Source organism: Scleropages formosus, chromosome 5 (assembly GCF_900964775.1).
Source record: "Scleropages formosus chromosome 5, fSclFor1.1, whole genome shotgun sequence".
Lineage (NCBI taxonomy): Eukaryota > Metazoa > Chordata > Actinopteri > Osteoglossiformes > Osteoglossidae > Scleropages > Scleropages formosus.
The window spans coordinates 21,106,708-21,124,890 of NC_041810.1; the positions used below are offsets into that span (position 1 = coordinate 21,106,708).

An 18,183-nucleotide genomic window follows, 5' to 3' on the forward strand; every position below is an offset into this window, starting at 1 on the left:
ACCCTTTCAAGGTGAAGCAGTTAATGGAAGTGAGTGCGATGTACTGGTTAGATTTATGAACAGATCCAGTTGTTTTCATTAATTGATGAGCCAGTGTATTCTGTAAGCTTGTTCTACCAGAACTCATGTGAAAGGGGAAGTCAAGAGTTGCAAATCCAGAAGTATCAATGATCGTTGGGAGGAATGGGAAAGATAGTGCTTCACCTGGGCGGGCCAGGTTTGGTGCTTGAACCAACAACCTTTCAATCTCAAACGCGTGACTTTTCACTCACATGCCAGTTATTGCTCCATCTTCAAACAGGTAGGGAACTGGATCTGATAACTCTCAGGTCGTGTTCCGTCAAATCTAACCCATGTACAACTTCTGTCTATCAGAAATATTGTCTTTCATCTGTTTGCTGTGAGGCTTTGTGAAAACCTTCACATGGAAACACATCAAATTGAAGATCACCACTTTCATGCAGTATTCTGCATTTTATTCACATTTTGTTCATCTGCCGCACGTTCTGCCAGATGTAACCACAGCATGATGACCGGGTGAGACCAATAAGAGTAAAGAGTTTCAAATGCCAGACTCGGGTCAGGAGGACACACACGAGTGATATCATTTCAATGTAAGGTACTTATAGTTATTCACCCTTTTATACATCTGGGTAATTTTACTAGCGCAACAGGGGGGGGATTCAAACCTGCAACCTTGGGGTCCAGAGGCAATAGTTCTAACCACTATAGTACGAGCTGTAGCCAGCATTAGGCCTACAGGCTGCACGGTACAATATTTTATAACTACTATACTTTATAAACTAGTACAAAGAGGCCAACCGCCCTTCACCACAGGGCTGCGCCCACGAGACCCGCGAACGGAACTTTGCGCAACGTCGCACTCTAACGCGTCTCACTGGGCGAGACACGCGGTGGGCGGAGCCGCTCGCGCCGCTCGCGCGCCGGGACCTGCGAGACCCTCCCGCCGCGGGACGGAGAACCGCGCGCAGACTCGCACTCGTTCCCTTCGGCGGAGCGACTCTGCGCGGCGTTTACGGCGCACTTGAAGGTACCGCGCGACATTCCGTCGATTCTTCCCGGGGGGTCCAGGTGCGGAGCCGTGCTGAGAGAACTGGGCGCAGCGGCGTGGTACTTTACCACACACTGCGCGGGGGCGAAACAAACTAAGTCTAAGTTGGGCTCCACTTCGTAAAGCGCAGACGGATGGATGATGGAGCAGCTTGTCGCCGCGAGACGCCTTTAGTTTTCGGCCTTACTACAGGCAAAGTTGGTCACTCATTGTGTTTTAATTTTTTTTTTCCAAGTTAATCGTTAATGTAGTATGTGACCCGGCGGTGCTGTGTCAGTTAAGTTATGTGATCTAAACACAACTGAGCTGGAAATTATCCGCGGGTTACTCTCCTCAGTCTCCTGTGTCACGTGTGTGTATGTGCTCGGTTTTTTTTTTTTTTTTTATTTTTTCTTTTAAATTGTTCTCGTTGTCACGTCAGCGAAAAGAATAAAAACGCGTCTCGAGGCCCATTTTCGGACGACTCGCGTGAGTGATGTCGCTCCCGTCCTGTCACCGTGTCCAGGCTCGTGCACGGCGATACCCGAACTTTGTGGCGGGTTTTTTAACGTGTTCCTCGTGCGCCGCCGGCCGTCGTCGGTCGGACACATGATTTCGTTGTCATGATTGACGAAACACGCGCGGTACTTGGTACTTTACCGCGGTTAACGGGCTTGTGTGTGTGTGTGTGAGAGAGAGAGAGAGGATCAGACGCCGCTCCGGTGGCCTGTCACATGGGACGCGTGTGTTGCACGTGTGTGAAGACTTGTTCAAACTCGTTGAGGTAACTGGAAATACAAGGTTTCTATAATAATGCTGTAAACAATGTTTAAAAAAAATCTTTTTTTGTGCTAGTTAAGTTGCAGTGTTGTATGATTTAAAATGATTTTCAAAAGTGTGGGTGTTAATGCTGTTTCTGCTCTAGTTTTACCATGCTGGTCCTCTCCTCTGTGACCCAGCAGTGTGACCACATCAAGGTTTGCCGCTCTTTCCCACACCGAATTGGAAAGTGGAACTTCTACTACGGCGACATGGGGTGGTTAAGGGGACAGGAGAGGTCCCTTTTTGGGATGATGACTGATGAGGACAGAAGGGAGTTGATAGAGACGCACATTCCGGTATTTACTGCACAGTTTAACATGTGATTGCTGTGTGAACCAGTGGTGCGGAGTGCCCAGTTGTGTCTTTGCTCACCACACACACACACACACACACACACACACAAACTCGCTGCTGAGGGTTGATGGGCAGGCGAGCGATTTTTACCGTGCTTCGCAGACCGATTTTTGCCCTGATGCGTCTTACCGGAATGTTCACAGACGCATCCTTTACCGCCGTGCTCCAGTGTGCATCTTGCTCTGCTTGTGTGGACTTCCTCGCTGACTGAATTTTTAAGTTCCTCATCGGAACATTGCCCACAAATGGACATTCCTACTGAAAATTCCCGGGGGTTGATTTTAAGAAATTTGTTTGAATGCATTCAGGGTCCGATGTGACGGAGAACGGGAAACGTCATAACTCGGGGCTGAATGTCATCAGTGTGATGTAATTCGGTTAAATGACACTCAAGGTGGATTGGCTGTTGGCTCAGTGTTGGAAAAATGCGTTTAAGGAGTCATCCGTTACCTCCGTGTGTGGCGGCTGTCAGAACGGTGTTTTCCATTCTGTGATGACAGCTTTGCCCCCCCCCCCCCATTATCACTGAAGTCAGATGACTTCCTCTCATATCAAACAGTCGAGTCCAACCCTTTGTCAAAGCAGAGTATCGGTGTCAGTCCTTACGTGCGCGCCTTGGTCACACCCTTCTGCCGTTCACAGTGAAATCGAGGTGGGTAGTCTCCCCGATTTCAACACGTGGGTCAAAGGTTCCTTGCAATCACTTTTCTTGGGTTAACACTCCTAGGGGCTATCAGAAAATATTTTGGGGCAAAGCCTGCGTGGCGCCGAGTGTTGGGTTTCAATCCGGCAGCGCTCAGCATTGAGCTTGTCAGCTATATCGGGTTGGCCCGTGGCCACGGCGCACTTTTGTGTGTCCTTGCGATGCGGCGCGTACCTTGAGCAACCTAATCGAAAGCAACGATGACGGCTGTGCCGTGACGGAGGTCCGCGCAAGTTGTGACGCGGGTGGCCGTTCTGCCCCAGCTCCCGAGGCTGAGCCGAGGTGTTGATGCACAAGGAGAGTGTTGGTTATTACACTCTGCTCCCGCTCCAGTAGCGTGAGGCCGACCGGCCGGCCCTGTGTCGTTGCGCTCCTCTTGTTCCCGTTTCTGCCGTCGTCACCTGTGAGCTTCGGCGTCTCCCTTCAGTTTTGTCTTCCTCCGTTTCGTCGCTGAACACCGTCTGTCTGTCCAGCATTCAAAGCTTCACGCTTCTGTGTGTTGTTTTCCGGTGATGGCCATGGTTGTGCTGCGCCACACAGATGTGATGCGGTTCGGTAACAAATTGTTAGACATCTTTAATTTCTGACACTCACAAAATTGGACAGGATTTACATTTTTTCTTCTTCAAAGTGACTTGCGGTGTGGCGCTACCTACACTGATTTGCCCGTTTGTAAAGCTGTGCCTTTTTTTTTTCCGGAGCCATTCAGTGTGAAGAGCTCTCTTAAGGGTGCTACAGCAGGAGACAGCATTCGAACCTATGGCCACCGGTTGCAGTGAAGATCACAATCCCCATTAATACAGAAAGGTCCAGTATAGAAGCGGTTTGTGGTCCCCTGCTAAGGGTAATTCTTCTCCCGGGGGGACTCGGCTTCCCACACCTGTTCCGTGTGCTCCTGGTCGTTTGTGGGATCAGTTACTATCCAGTCCTGGTCTTCCTGAAGGCTCTGGAAGGTGGTGTTAGGCTGGTCCTGCACTCAACGTGCTCCTTGCATTGCCACCAGAGAGGAAGTGTGAGGGTGGTCTTCATCTTCACAGGATGATGTTGCAGGGCTTCCCAGGGGACGTTGAGCTCCTTACCCAGTTTAACAAGACCTATTCCAGGGTGAATTCTAACACGTTAAGTGACATTATTAATTTCCTTGTGAAACATTTGATCTTGTGTAGAAAATATCCTTTTTAATACATGAGTCTGATCTCTGGTTTGAATATTTTGAGCATTGATGGTCCAGCTCGTGACAGAAGTTCCGAGATGCCAAAACGTTCTGTAAAATGAGAGTGGACACCCCAGCTGGGTGTCCCAGCCTGACTGCTATGCTCATCTTTGCCCCTTTGTGGCATAGGCGGCCTTTGGAGCAGAGGGGGTGGGAGTGATGGGACTGGAAGCAGGTGTAAGTTGAGGGTACGGTACCTGTAGGACCGTTGTTCCACTGGCTCATGCAAGTCCCCGTCTAAGGCGGTGAGACCTGTCATAGTGGAATGATTTACATGAGGCGTCACAAGCCCCCCACCAGGGCACTTTATAGCTTTACCGTTTGCCTCGCAGTCACTCCACTTCAAAGAGCCTGCAGGACATTGTCCTTCTCAGTCTTCTGGTGTTAGTTACATAACACACTAATTTTCATTTTCATACCAACATGACTCTGAGGGGTTTCCAGGTCGACGCCTTCGTTGCTTGTTCACATGGGTTTCCTCAGTGGACCCCCGGTCCTACGGCTCTCCTTCCATACCACGCTAACTCTTTTGGGAACGGCCTATCAAACGTGAAGCTGTCAGGTTGTGTTGGTCACAGCTGGAAGGTCAAGGAGGGCATTTGATTTAATCCCTGAACGTATGCAACGGCTGTTGAATCAGCCTGGTAATATTTGCACTATAGGTGCACCTAGGTTATTGAGATGGATTTGTATTGCTTGACTGATAAATGACCACGAAGAGCAATCGTTAGTTGTCGTCTTCTTTCTCATAGTATTTCCAATATTTTTACATATACAGACTCTTGGAACCGACTGTGTTCTGCAGGCGGTGTTGTTGAATTTATTACATCTCCAGTCGTGCTCATTTCACAGAGAGGAGATGTTATCTTTAATACCTGGGGAATATTTTGCGGCTTCTGGTGACCTTTTAACATCCAGCTTCTCTCATCTGTCAGTTGAGGACCTCCTCCTCTGAATCATAGGAAGACTTGTTAGGGTATTGGGATGACTGGTGCGAGGTACCAAATGTTTGGGTCTGAACCACTCCACTCCCAGCTTGGGGGGGGGGATTAAAGCTTCAGTGCTGGGAAACAAGAACCCCCCAGTACAGATGTTGACTCATGGAGGAAGGGGCTGCTCCCACTAAAATCCCAGAACATATTGTTAAACTTAAAATCAAAGGTTTCTCATGAGGGAGTTATGGGTCCACACCTTCTGCTCTTTCTTCTAAAACAAGGACTGGATTCTTCTTTCTATGCAAATGAGGAAAGTGCAGTAAATAGGTGTGTGTGCGCGTCTCTGCAGTTGGGCTCATTTGGGTGTTCTCTGCTTAACGCTTGTGATTTCTGCTCTTGGCTAAAAACCGTGATAATTTGACGCGTAGCCGACCTGCCTGAAGCCTAGGGTGCGAGGAGGAGCACTCAGCTGTATTGGGGCAGGTGTGTGGACCGCAGCCCAGATGGGGACTACGACGACTGTCCCATCTACCTAATCGTATTGTTTTTCACTTTTTTTTTTTTTTTTGGTCATAACATCTAACAGCGACCGTTCCATCTGCTGTACGATCACATTTAGACATGAAAGTGAATATAAAAGTGCGGTAAGAAAACATAATTTCAACACAATACTGTATTTATATTAATATTCTGTCAGTATTATTTAAAACTGTATGAAATTAGGGGAAAAAAATAGCAAAGAGCTCTTATACAACATAGCGTTCATGCATGTGAATTATTTATATATCCTTGTGGCTGATACACTAAAGTATAAGGGTGTTTTTGACTTACAAGTCAAATTGTGACCATGTGACTTATGAATTAATGCCATGTGTATTTGAAAATGCAGTTGTGAACCCGAGCTTTTCTCACAGCTTGTGGATCTTCCCCAAAGCTGAGGCCTTCCCTGTCGAGAGCTCCTCCCCCTCCTGTGACCGTCCTGTCAAACAGCGACGCTCCAGGTACGTTGAGTGTTAATAATTACAGACCTGAGCAAACATGTGCTTCGATAAACAAGCAAGCGAAGCTCAATAATGTCAGTAAGGATCCAAGTTGCATTGGGACAGCCTTGTTTTTCCACACACCTTCAGGACCTTGTGTGTCACTTTGGGCAAAATACTCTGCTGTCACCTTCAAAACAGGTAATTTTCTGCATTAATGATGTTTTCAGGCATAGCGCTCTCACTGCTCAGGGCTGTATCGCTCACCAGCTGGAGTGTTTAGCCTCTGAATCAGTTTGGATTGGAGCCACGTGGGTTTCCGTCAGTTTCCGTGGCAACACACGCCCGATTAGAAACTTTTTATAATGCACCACCATGTGCAAAGGTTTATTTTGGTGACATATCATTTCGGTATCGGGAGCGGTTTTTGTTTTTACCAGAAATGAACAAAGATGTTCATCACAGGGAAGCCCCCCCCAACCCACATGGGTGCTCCACCCCTTGTCACATGAGAACGTGGAGCAGGGGGGTTATGCAAGCGAGTTCCTTTCATGTTATTATTTTTATACTGTTTATTGCATCTTTGGATCCAGGAGGTCCGATGGTGTAATAGATTGACCTGTATTGACAGTGTTGCTGCAGTCTAACTGTATTTTACACCGATTCATTTATCTGACACTTTTCTCAAAAGTGGCTTAAAATGTCAAACTACCCACAATTATTTACCCTTTTATACAGCTGGGTGACTTTTACTGGAGCAATTTAGGGTAGGTACTTTGCTCAAGGGTACGACGGCTGGAGGTGGAATTCAAACCTGTAACCTTTGGCTCCAAATGCAGCAGCTCTAACCATTACGATTATAAATAACTGTTCAGTAGTAGTTAGCCTCACTAACCAGCCCCTGAGGGATCTCATGCTCTTCTTCTCATTGAAACAGCTGCAGTCGGTTTGGTCCTTTTGAGGTCTTATTTTCCAGTGTATCTTGCAGTTGTAATGCAGGGACAGCGGGGGGCGTAATGGTTACATCTCTCACCTTTCGACTCAAAGGTTCAACCAGGTTTGAATCGCACCTCTTGCAATTGATCAAGGTACTTACCCTGAATCGCTCCAGCGAAAATTACCCAGGTGCTTTGATTTGGGGCAAAAGCATCAGGTAATTGATTAGATGTAAATGTGATGTAAATAAAGCTTGACACTGCTTTCAGAGAAATGTTATTTGGCATGTCGGTGAAACGTGGGTGTTGTGGGCTGAGGTTAAAAACATGGGGGGAGGGTTGGGGAGGGCAGTTCTGCCTTCCGTTGTGGCATCTCTCTCTCTCTCTCTCTCTCTCACACACACACACACACACACACACACACAGACTCCCTCTGAAGCCTGAATCCCCAGAGTCTTGACCTTTATCTTTGTTATCGCTAGATGTGGGATTGTGTGTGTGGAGGTTGCTCTGGGAGATGCAGTCAGTCAGTGGAAGTGCAGATTTACTGCCGTCTTCGCGCCTTCGTTGACGGGCGAAGGTTACGGAGAGGGCGGGGCCGATAAGGGGCTGCGACGCAGGGTGAGCCCACTCAGGAAGTGTATGTTGAGTGGAGCCCCATCGGGGATGAGCTCGTGTTTCACCTCGTCTCTGGTGCGAAACCCTGAAGCGTCATCGCTGGCGGTTACTACAGTGAATATACTCTTGACACATCTGGGTTGCCAGTGGTGGGACAAGCACACAGTTTTCACACATTCTGCATGTTTGTTGATTTTATGATGTGTGTCACAGTATAAATTCACTTTTTTTTTCTTTTTTTTTTTTTTTCTTCTTGTGATGAAATGAAAGCGAGAGGTGGTGGTGGGGATTCAGTGTGATTTGGTTGTACTAGTGGGGTTGAGACCCAGCAACTCAGAGTGTGTTTGTGTGTTACCATAGTTTCTTTATTTCTTATTGGAAAAAAGACTGGGTTTGTACAGACAATGATAGTGAAATTAGTGAGGGAAAAAAGTTGGAGATTCTTCATGACTGGTGCCTGAAATGTGAGCTGATCCCCAGTTGTACCCGAAGGTCCCAGGTTTGAATCCCACCTCTAGCTGCAGTACCTTTGAGCAAAGTACTTGTTATGGACATAAAATTACTGTGTTACTGGGTGGAAATGCCGTTGTACTAAAGAATAACGCGGCATTATTAAAAACCAGTGTGCGTGTACGCTCACTGGCCACTTTATTAGGTACACTTGTTAGTACCAGGTTGGACCCCCTTTTGCCTTCAGAACTGCCTTAATTCTTTGTGGCATAAATTGAACAAGGTGCTGGAAACATTCCTCAGAGATTTTGGTCCATATTGACATGATAGCATCACGCAGTTGCCGCAGATTTGTCGGCCGCACATCCGTGATGCAAATCTCCCGTTCCACCACATCCCAAAGGTGCTCTGTTGGATTGTGATCTGATGACTGTGGAGGCCATTTGAGTATAATGAACTTATTGTCATGTTCAAGAAACCAGTTTGAGATGATTTGAGCTTTGTGATATGGCACGTTATCCTGCTGGAAGTAGCCATCAAAAGATAGTAAGTACACTGTGGTCATAAAGGGATGGACATGGTAAGCAACAGTACTCAGGCTGTGGTGTTTAAATGATGCTCAGTTGGTACTAAGGGGCCCAAAGTGTGCCAAGAAAATATCCCCCACACCATTACACCATCACCAGCCTGAACCGTTGATACAAGGCACGATGGATCCATGCTTTCATGTTTACGTCAAATTCTGACCCTACCATCTGAATGTCGCAGCAGAAATCGAGACTCATCAGACCAGGCAACATTTCTCCAATCTTCTTTTGTCCAATTTTGGTGAGCCCCTGCGAATTGTAGCCTCAGTTTCCTGTTCTTAGCTGACAGCAGTGGCACCCAGTGTGGTCTTGTGCTGCTGTAGCCCATCTGCTTCAAGGTTCGACATGTTGTGCGTTCAGAGATGCTCTTTTGCGTATCTTGGTTGTAACGAGTGGTTATTTGATTTACTGTTGCCTTTCTACTAGCTCAAACCAGTCTGGCCATTCTCCTCTGGCATCAGCACGGCGTTTTTGCCCACAGAACTGCCGCTCACTGGATATTTTCGCTTTTTCTGACCATTCTCTGTAAACCCTAGAGATGGTTGTGCGTGAAAATCCCAGGAGATCAGCAGTTTCTGAAGTACTCAGACCAGCCCGTCTGGCACCAACAATCATGCTATGTTCAAAGTAACTTAATCACCTTTCTTCCCCATTCTGATGCTCAGTTTGAACTTCAGCAGATTGTCTTGACCATGTCTACATGCTTAAATGCATTGAGATGCTGCCATGTGATTGGCTGATTAGATATTTGCGTTAACGAGCAGTTTAACAGGTGTACCTAACAAAGTGGCCGGTGAGTGTATTTCGCAGCGGTTAAGGGGCACGCTTTGTTCAAAGGATGTCTGACATGAGGCTGTGTGTTAATGTAATGTTACTGTTACTTCCATTCCCTGTACACTGTCCTCCCTCCCCAATCTTGGGTCACTGACGATCTTCATCACCTTCCTCGTCTTTTCAGTTTCCTCCTTCACTCATCTCGTTGATGCTTTTTCCCCCAAGTGACTTAGTGCTCTTTATATACTAAGTTCACTCACACACATTCGTTGCTGACTTGTCCTGCACAAGGTCGCAGGGATACAGAGTATATCTCACAATCACTGGGCAGGGGGGGAGTGTTCAGTAGTTAACCTAAACTGCATGTCTTTGGAGTGTGGGAGGAAACCAGAACATCCTGAGGAAACACCACAGAGAAGGGGCGAGCATGCAAGCATCCCACAGACCGAGCCAGATTCGGACCTGCGCACCGCCACCGTGCCACTGCGATATACTGAGCTCTTTACAGTACTTTACCCTTTCGTTTAGCTGGATCTTTAATGAGGAGAACGATGGCAGGAAGGTTGTTGTGTGATCGCAGCGGGCCGCGTTTTGGGGCCTCGGCTTCCTTCCCGGTCCATGTCTGGCAGCCGTCTCGACTCGGGAGGCCGACTGAGAGCCCGTCTGGGGCGGGAGCCTGAGCCGCTTTGAAGGTCTTGTGAACTTTCCACTCGCTGGAGGGAACAGGAACAACATGCTGACTGCTTAATGGGTCTAAACACTCCCAGACTGCACAGGGGGTCCTGGGTAAAATACTTTCCTGCAGGGTTCCCAGCATGCACCATTCTCCAGGGCTGGTCACATGTGGCAAAACCTGATGGGATCCAGTTACACTTGGTTGCCTCACTTCACTTACCCTGGTGCCAGACTGTTGTTTTATTACAGTAAAGTAGTGGGTAATGTTGTTGCACGGGGTGTGACACGGTTACATGTAATCAGACGCTCCATGAGCACTTTGGACCCAGATGTTCTAAATGTTAGTTTTACTTGCTCGGTTTGGTTGGTTAAAGTGTGTTTTGGGGTGTTCTTTCACCAATTTGTGCATGTGCGTGTGTGGGCAGGCAGTGAAAAGTCAGTGTAAATACTAACCTCTGGTGGACATCTAGAATAATTACATTTAGAGACACTCCTGTACAGTATAATAAATATGTGCTTATTTATGGTATGTGTTTAATGTCATAAATAAGTATGCGTTTCTGTAATTGTGCATTTACTATGTACTGCATACTGTATAATTTTTTTTTTTTTTTTTTTTTTTTTTCTCGAGCAGAAGGAATACCATGAGTGCAATGCAGGAATGCGAGTTTAAATCACAGAAATGTGACTTTTGAGCTTTAGTTAAAGGGGAAATTGTGGTAATTTCACAGTTTATATGACCTTGTACATTTTTGCCATGTGTGCATATCCGTCTGGCTGCTGCTATTTCTGCCCCCGGGTTCTAGAAAACTCCCAGACATGGTGGAAGAATTGAATCTTTCTGCCGAGAAACTCGAAATATGAACGGTATGAACATGGGGAAGAGAACACTATGTGAACGATGATGAGCTGGAGAATTTTTTTTTTCCAAACAAACTTTTATTTTTATTCATTATTTTATTTGCGAAGCACAAAAACTGGGGGAAAGCCTTATTAAAATAAACACCAAGGAGAATGTATAAATATAAGGACAGACTTTCATACATCAGGAAATGTAAATTTAATTACAAAAAAATTCTTTACATTGACATTATTATTTTACTAAGACATCCTTGTTGCAGAGCTGCTTTGTCAGCAGGAGGAGATGGGCTTTAGTTTTATTTTGTTTTATTTCTTAATTTTAACTTCAGCGGTGGGTCAGAGAGACATACAGAATATGGTAAGACACAGAGTAACACGGAAAAAGTGTAACTACAAGCCTGAATCAAAGAAAAACAGATAATGTTTAATTCTGGAGTGTTAATTTTACATGTTTTAACATGTTCTGGTGACTCAGCAGTCGCTCTTCTTTAAACCATCTCTTTGGGCACAGATTGGGCTGCAGAAGCAGTTAAATCACAGCAGCATTTGATTTATAACTACAAGTGCCTTTTGGATATATAACGTGTATCCAGGTTTTATCATCTTTTTTTTTGTCATACAAACAAAGCTCCTCTGTGTATTTCATGGGTTTTCTTTTAATTTAAAAGGTTGCAGAAAGGTGGAACATTTTATTACCGGTAGGAATGCTGTGCGTGTGTGCGTGCGCGCATGCGGACGGATGCGGTTAGTCAGCGTGTGCGGCCGCTGAGGGGCGCCCTGCTCTCAGTTCCCACGGCGTGCTGCTCGGTGAGGTGTCCCTGCAGACGCGCTGAGCTGCAGAAGCACCGTGGACGAGTGTCGGGGAGCCGCTCAAAGGAACGCTCCGTGTGTGTTCTTCATCCGTGTGTCCGCGATCATGGCAACCATGCTGAGGTACCCCGTGTTTCCCTTCCTGCAAGGTGAGACAGCACCCCTACCTTATCGTTGTTGTTGTTGTTGTTATCATCATCATTATTATCGTTGCTACTACTGGTAGAAGTAAATAGGTTGTAGTAGTGGTGGTGTTAGTATTAATAGTAGCACCTCTGTTAATACTGTTTTATAAGAAAATTAATTCTGTTATTGAGCAATATTAATTTAAAAAATTTTTTTTTTTTTTTAAAAAAAAAAAAAAAAAAAAAACAGAACAGCACTTGGTCACAACAACCCAGAGACGGGAACAGTATGTCCAGGGACTCCACATATGTGCACGTACATAATGCAGTACAGTACGAGGGCTAAGGGCTCCAATATTTCATATATGAGATCAAGCAGCACCTTTTAAGAAGTTCCAAAAGAACTATTCAGAAAATATGACTTACCATGTAAAAGAGGAAAGTTTGATCAAAGTTGAAATTGTGACATAGTGAGATACATCGTTGGGACAAAGGAACGGAACGTGTCGATGACCTTTCGTTTATTTTTATTTATGACTAAGTGGTAACTGTTTAGAACGAGCCCTCTGTGCACAACATCATCTTATGTAATTGAGGTGTTCATCTCACACAGCGTCGTGGTGGTTTGAACTGTTCTTTCTGTCTGTTCCTCTATTAAAATCTATTTATAAATCCATTCTCAGTGTTTGCTTGCTGCCCTCCGTGCTCACACAGACTTTATGACGCTGTGCTATGATCACTTCGATCGTTCCCACTTGTGTTCCTCGCACTGAATTACAGCGTGACACAAACACCCCACTTCTCTCCATTCTGGTGAACAGCTTTATTACCCTACTAATCCACTTTCACAGCATGATAAAGTTTCTGGAAATATATTATTAGGAGGAAATTTATGGCGTTATTAAGACTGCCTGGTTCTGGGGTTTATCAGGAAGTACTTGGGATGGTTTCATGTTTAGAAAGCATTATTTTGAGTGATCTACCTCCCCTTCAGTTTGACCTCATGGGTTTACAACTGCTGGTCATCTGTTCATCTTCATCCTTTGCTGTGTAAAAATCATTGCTTTTATTTTATGGGGGGGGGGGGGGATGGTGATTCTTGTGATGTTCATGTGGGCAGATGTATTGCCTCTGCTGTTAAGCTTATGGAGGTGCCTTTTGGTACGTCGAGTACAGCTGGGGTTGGAGTGCTGCTCTGATGTTGTGCGGCGCTGCCTGCGGATGTTGTTGAGCTGAAAGAGTGAGCCGGAGTTCCTCCAGGGCGATGCGACACGCTCTGGTCAAGGAAGTGTATAGTTGCGGTCGTTGCAGCTAAAGGTGCTGCCGTGAGAAGACAGTTACTTTTTGCACACCCATGAGTACATATTATGTCCCACGCCAAGGACGTGACATAAACACAATGCTGGTGTCGCTGTTTCTTTCTCAGGTTTCATTCATGTGCTGTTAGAACCGAAAAGGGCCAATACTGTTTTTGGCTTGGCAGTGTTTCCCTCCTCCCCCCTTCTTTTTGTCTCCTTCTCCATCATGGGGGGGTGCTTTGTATTACCGGAGCTCATATATCGAAGAGCTTATCAGCGAAAATAAGGCCAAGACCTTCCCTGCTGTTTGTCTGTCATAATGGGCGGAAACGTCATGTTAACGAGATCTATTTGTGCTCCTCCAGATCCGTTCCTGGAGCAGGGCGACCTCACGGAGGGACAGCCCAGGGTGCGCAGCATCATGGCAGAGCCGGACTACATCAACGAGGATTGCGATGAGCTCATCAAGCCCAAAAAGCTAGTAAACCCAGTGAAGACATCTCGTAACCACCAGGATCTCCACAGGGAGCTCTTAATGAACCAGAGAAGGTACTCGCTGCGCCACTCTGGCCAATGTGTTCCCACCCGGGTCCATTCCTCTGCACACCAGCAATTTCTTCTCCGTAGTAACTTGTGTGAACACAAAAGCTGTATTATATTTTTCCCCAACGTAAAACAGTTAATCAAGCATCCTTTCAACGAGTGGTAGAGGAGGCCCTTGATAGAGAAAACTATTTATGGTCATCGGTTACTTGAGTGACTCATCATAATTGGCATTGGCTGCATTAAAAGAAGTTTAATTTCTGTACTGACATTCTTTAAAAGTAAAGAAATCCCTCTTCCAACCTGTTGGTTGGTTGTGAGGTGCCATAAGCACTAAGAAAAGCTGTTTCCTTGGTAACCACCCAACACGTTGGACACGGGAGGGAGGCCAGTCAATCTAGATGACATTTATCTTTAATTTGCAGATGAAAGCGGTGCCAGTCAAATTGGGAGGATTACGTAAGGCAGATGTTACACCACCGCCTCCTGTCCACCTCCCATTCCCATTGTCTGTAAAGCTGGTATTTTCCCCCAGCAAAAACAGGCGCCTTGCTCCTCTGTACCTCATATAACTGCTGCTTACGTAAGAGCCTGCAGAAGAATCTAGACCAGCTTCTCGACCCGCACGCACAACAGCGCTGCGTCACACCTTGTGCAATGGGGAGAGCCGTCAGTCACGCATCAGCACGCTTACATTCAAATGGCTTCAGATCCCCGTTTTGTTAATGAAACAACACAGCTGATGGGGCCATGGCCGCCTGTGCTGTGCTCACGATATCATTTCAATGTCTTGCCTGGAGATGCGACGGATCCGTATTACTCACCTTCTACTTCCCAGTTCACACGTACGCACTCAACCTCTGTTATTCTCTCTGCTGATAATCAGTTTTACACATGTTTGGTGTAATTTATACCACTTCTCATCACTTGTCACTTGTACATTCTGTCACATCCGGTCGTGGTCTCGACATTGAGTCCGGCGTTAAACTGAAACCGCGTTTGAAAATTGCACCAAGCGGCTGCGAGAGATCGTGACATGCACTGCTCTTTAATTTTCTTATTGCTCATCTATTTAAATGTGACCTATAGCCTTCATTTACCTAACTGTACCTCATCGTGTGATTCAGTAAGATCCACATTATTAGGATCTGTATTGCTTTCCTTCTCCCAGTTCACACTTCATTCAGGTATTTGGATGTTTTGGGGCTCTGGCGGTACCCTGTGCCGGCGAACACGCTGTCCCTGTCTCCGTCGTCGTCTCCTCGCTGCCTGCACCGTCATGCTGCTATATTTAAATGCAGCAGTCAGGTATTACATCACAGTTTTACCCCGTGAGTCAAGATGAAATAATCCCAAAGACACTCTCTCCGAGTATCCAAATATGTGATGGTGCGTTAGCTGGGAGAAAGTCACTGTGGGCTGAGCTTGGGGGGTGCATCTGCTTCCTAGGGAAGATTATACGGCGAGTGGAGGGGGCCAGTGAGACGTTACATAAGGCAGATTACGTAGTCGCCCCATTCCTTTGGCATGCAGAACGCTCCCTCATATCAGATCAGCCATAGAGCCACAGATGGGGGCGGGTGGCAGTCGGCAGAGATGCCGCGGGGAATATTTAACCCTTTGCTGACTGGACTCGCGGTTCTTATGTAAGAGAGAGCCAGGCTTTTACCCTGCTCCCGAGGTGCTTTTCCCACTGATGCTGTCCACCCCCTGCCGCACCATCCGCAGCCAACGGTTTCATCGCTTGATGGGGGGGACAGTCCGTTCTGTTGTGCTGCTCATTCGTGTTGGTTCGTAGCTGAGCAAGGTACTCAGCCTGAATTTCATTGCACATCTGATGAGCTGGAAAGCACTTATCCAAGATGCTGCTGTTCACCATCTTTATTCATGGTTTCCTGAACACTATCAAGGCCATGAAAGTATTAACAGCTGTATTCCTGTTTTATTTGTCCTTCCTCCATCAAGAGGGCGCAATAGCGGACCAGAGAGGGACCTGTGGGGGATGTGAGCTGCATAACCAGAATGGGGTCTTGTGAGCAGAGATCTGAAGGAAGCTGAACTTTGTTTACCCATAAATTATACACTAATAAAGAAAATTGACTGATTGGAGAAATGATGGGAATAATAAATGCAATTTTCTGACTGTCTTCATTGAGAGGAAGTTTGTCATGAAAAGAAAAGCCACAGGTTGGATGACTTTGATGCATGTTATTTATGGATTTTTTTTTGAAAAACGGTTCCATTAGCACACTTGAGCAAAAAGCACACTTGGCTGATTGTCCAGCAGCAAAGCAAAGTGCGTGACTGCGTTTGATAGCAGTGACATCTGTCATAGGACATCATAAACAGAAAGGTTATGCACTGAGTTGCGCAACTACATTTTGTCCCCTTTCTCTATGCCTGCTGCTAGTCGTAACTGCCACTCGGAGTGTATTTCATCCTCACGCCACAGTGGTAATGGCAGGCGGTACAACACAGCCTTGGAGCCCACACACGGGCTTTTTGGCATGTTCCATCTTTCTTCACGAACGCGGTGCATCATGGCAGAGTTGCGTAACGGGATATAGGCGCCACTTTCTGGCTTTCATTTATGTGCTGAGATGAATATCGGAATTAGTGACGCTGCGAAAGAAACCAGTGAAAATCCAGGGTGGAAAAGTTTGAGGGGGCTGCAGCTGCCCTTCTTGCTGCTGATGCTTTTGTAATGAAAGACAGTTGTAAAAGTGAGGGCTGTACCTTTATAGTCTTTTTTTTTTTTTTTTTCCTTGTGATGCTGAGCAGGGAACAGCAAGTCTTTCACCATTATAATATGTGCGGTCGTACCCTGAGATACGCCCAGTCGAGTTACGAGGACTTGACTTTACCAGGTGTTTCATTCAGTAGCCCCACTTCCACTTACGAGACATTTTATCACCTTTACAAGGAACGAATTAGTATTTCTTTCCTAGGGGCCTGGCACCCCAGAACAAGCCCGAGCTACAGAAGGTGCTGGAGAAGAGGAAACGGGACCAGGTCCTTCGGCAGCAGATGGAGGAGCAGGAGGCCCACAAGAAGCACTCGGACCTGGAGATCGAGCTGATGAAGCGCCAGCAGAAACTGGAGCAGGTGTGCCTTGGATTACGCCCTTCGGGGTAACGGGAAAGGTGGCTCCGTAAGAGGTCGCCTGGCAGCCCTGGGGCACGCCGATATCATCAGTGATGGCAGATCATACAGACGAGGAGAACGTCTAGGACATCGTATAACCTGCACATCATACACGTTTACATTTGTGTATTTAGCTTTTCTCCTGTGACAATGATTAATATTTAGCTGTGAGAAATGCAGCACGAAACTCCCTGCAGTCATTGACCCATCTATACTGCAGTGTAATACACAAAGATACACACACACATGCTATGAGCAGTTCAGTCAGCAGAAACACACATCTTTGGACAGTGATAGGAAACCAGAGCACCTGGAGGAAAAGCATGCAAACATGGAGAGAACTTTGCAAACTGCACACAGACTGAGTTGGACTTGAACCCACATCCAGATGCAGAGCCCAGGCGCCATTATGCCATTATTGGGTCATAAAGATAATGTTCCTGTTATTTTGTGTTGTTAGGAATGTAATTTCCTGTTTGTAGCAGTTAAAAATAATTTATAAAATGATATTAATTATATATTGGCTCTTTGTGTGTGCATGTGCGTCTGGGTATTATCTCCAGCTTGAGCTGCAACAGCAGAAGGATGAAGAGGAGCAGGAGAACACACCCGAGTTTGTAAAGATGAAAAGCAACCTGAGGCGCACGAAGCAGGAGGCCGAGCTCCAGGGGGCCAGTCAGTAGGAGACAAGGGCTGTGTGCGCAGCGCACGTCACTGACGTTGATGGGATATCACCGTGTTCCTCACCACGTGTACCCATGAGCAGCCAAGCTAGAGACTCTCTAGGCGCATGTTCTCCCGGCAGCTTGGGGGGACTCTCAGTATTTCTGTCCCACCTTGCTATCCAAGCAAGCACTGAACCAGCTGTCAGTGGAAAAATCGTCTCAACAAAAGGAAGGGGGTCCTTCCCTCCAAAAAAAAAAAAAAGAAAAAAAAAGCCACCAAAAGCTGATTTTTGTTTCATATATGAATTTAACCATGAGCACTGGACAGACTCTTGAAGCCTCACTGTAAAGATTTGCAAAGCCAAAATCAGTGCTGCTGTTTATGTGCTTCATTTTTTGTGTATATTGGAGTGGATTTTCACGTGTTCACAAGTTCAAAGGTTATGTGAGTATCATTTTTGAGCACAATGCGTGGGAGGGGGGTGTTTGGTCATGAGTCGCTCTGTGCCTCTTCATTATTTTGCTTTCATTTTCCCCCCTTGCCTTTGTCACTATTTTACATAATTCTAAAGCTTTTGGTGTGAGAGTGTACCTGTATTTTATTTTTTTTAAATAAATTTGAATTATAATTATCTTGAAA

The 18,183-nt window shown here is 46.2% G+C and overlaps 1 protein-coding gene across 4 annotated transcripts; it reads left to right on the forward strand.

Moving 5' to 3' along the window:
* The first annotated feature begins 927 nt into the window (after positions 1–927).
* LOC108921144 (protein FAM107B-like) lies at positions 928–17,806 on the forward strand. Of its 4 annotated transcripts, XM_018730466.2 has the most exons (5): positions 928–1,051; positions 5,993–6,079; positions 13,557–13,740; positions 16,683–16,839; positions 17,442–17,806. In XM_018730466.2, exons 3-5 carry the CDS (start codon positions 13,613–13,615, stop codon positions 17,559–17,561), a joined length of 405 nt encoding a protein of 134 aa, XP_018585982.1. In that variant the 5' UTR covers positions 928–1,051; positions 5,993–6,079; positions 13,557–13,612; the 3' UTR covers positions 17,562–17,806. The 4 variants fall into 4 exon arrangements, with proteins under 4 accessions (XP_018585982.1, XP_018585981.1, XP_018585983.1 ...); XM_018730465.2 differs by lacking the exon at positions 5,993–6,079 and having other exon boundaries at positions 979–1,051; XM_018730467.2 differs by lacking the exons at positions 928–1,051; positions 5,993–6,079 and adding an exon at positions 6,156–6,259.
* The last annotated feature ends 377 nt before the right edge of the window (positions 17,807–18,183 follow it).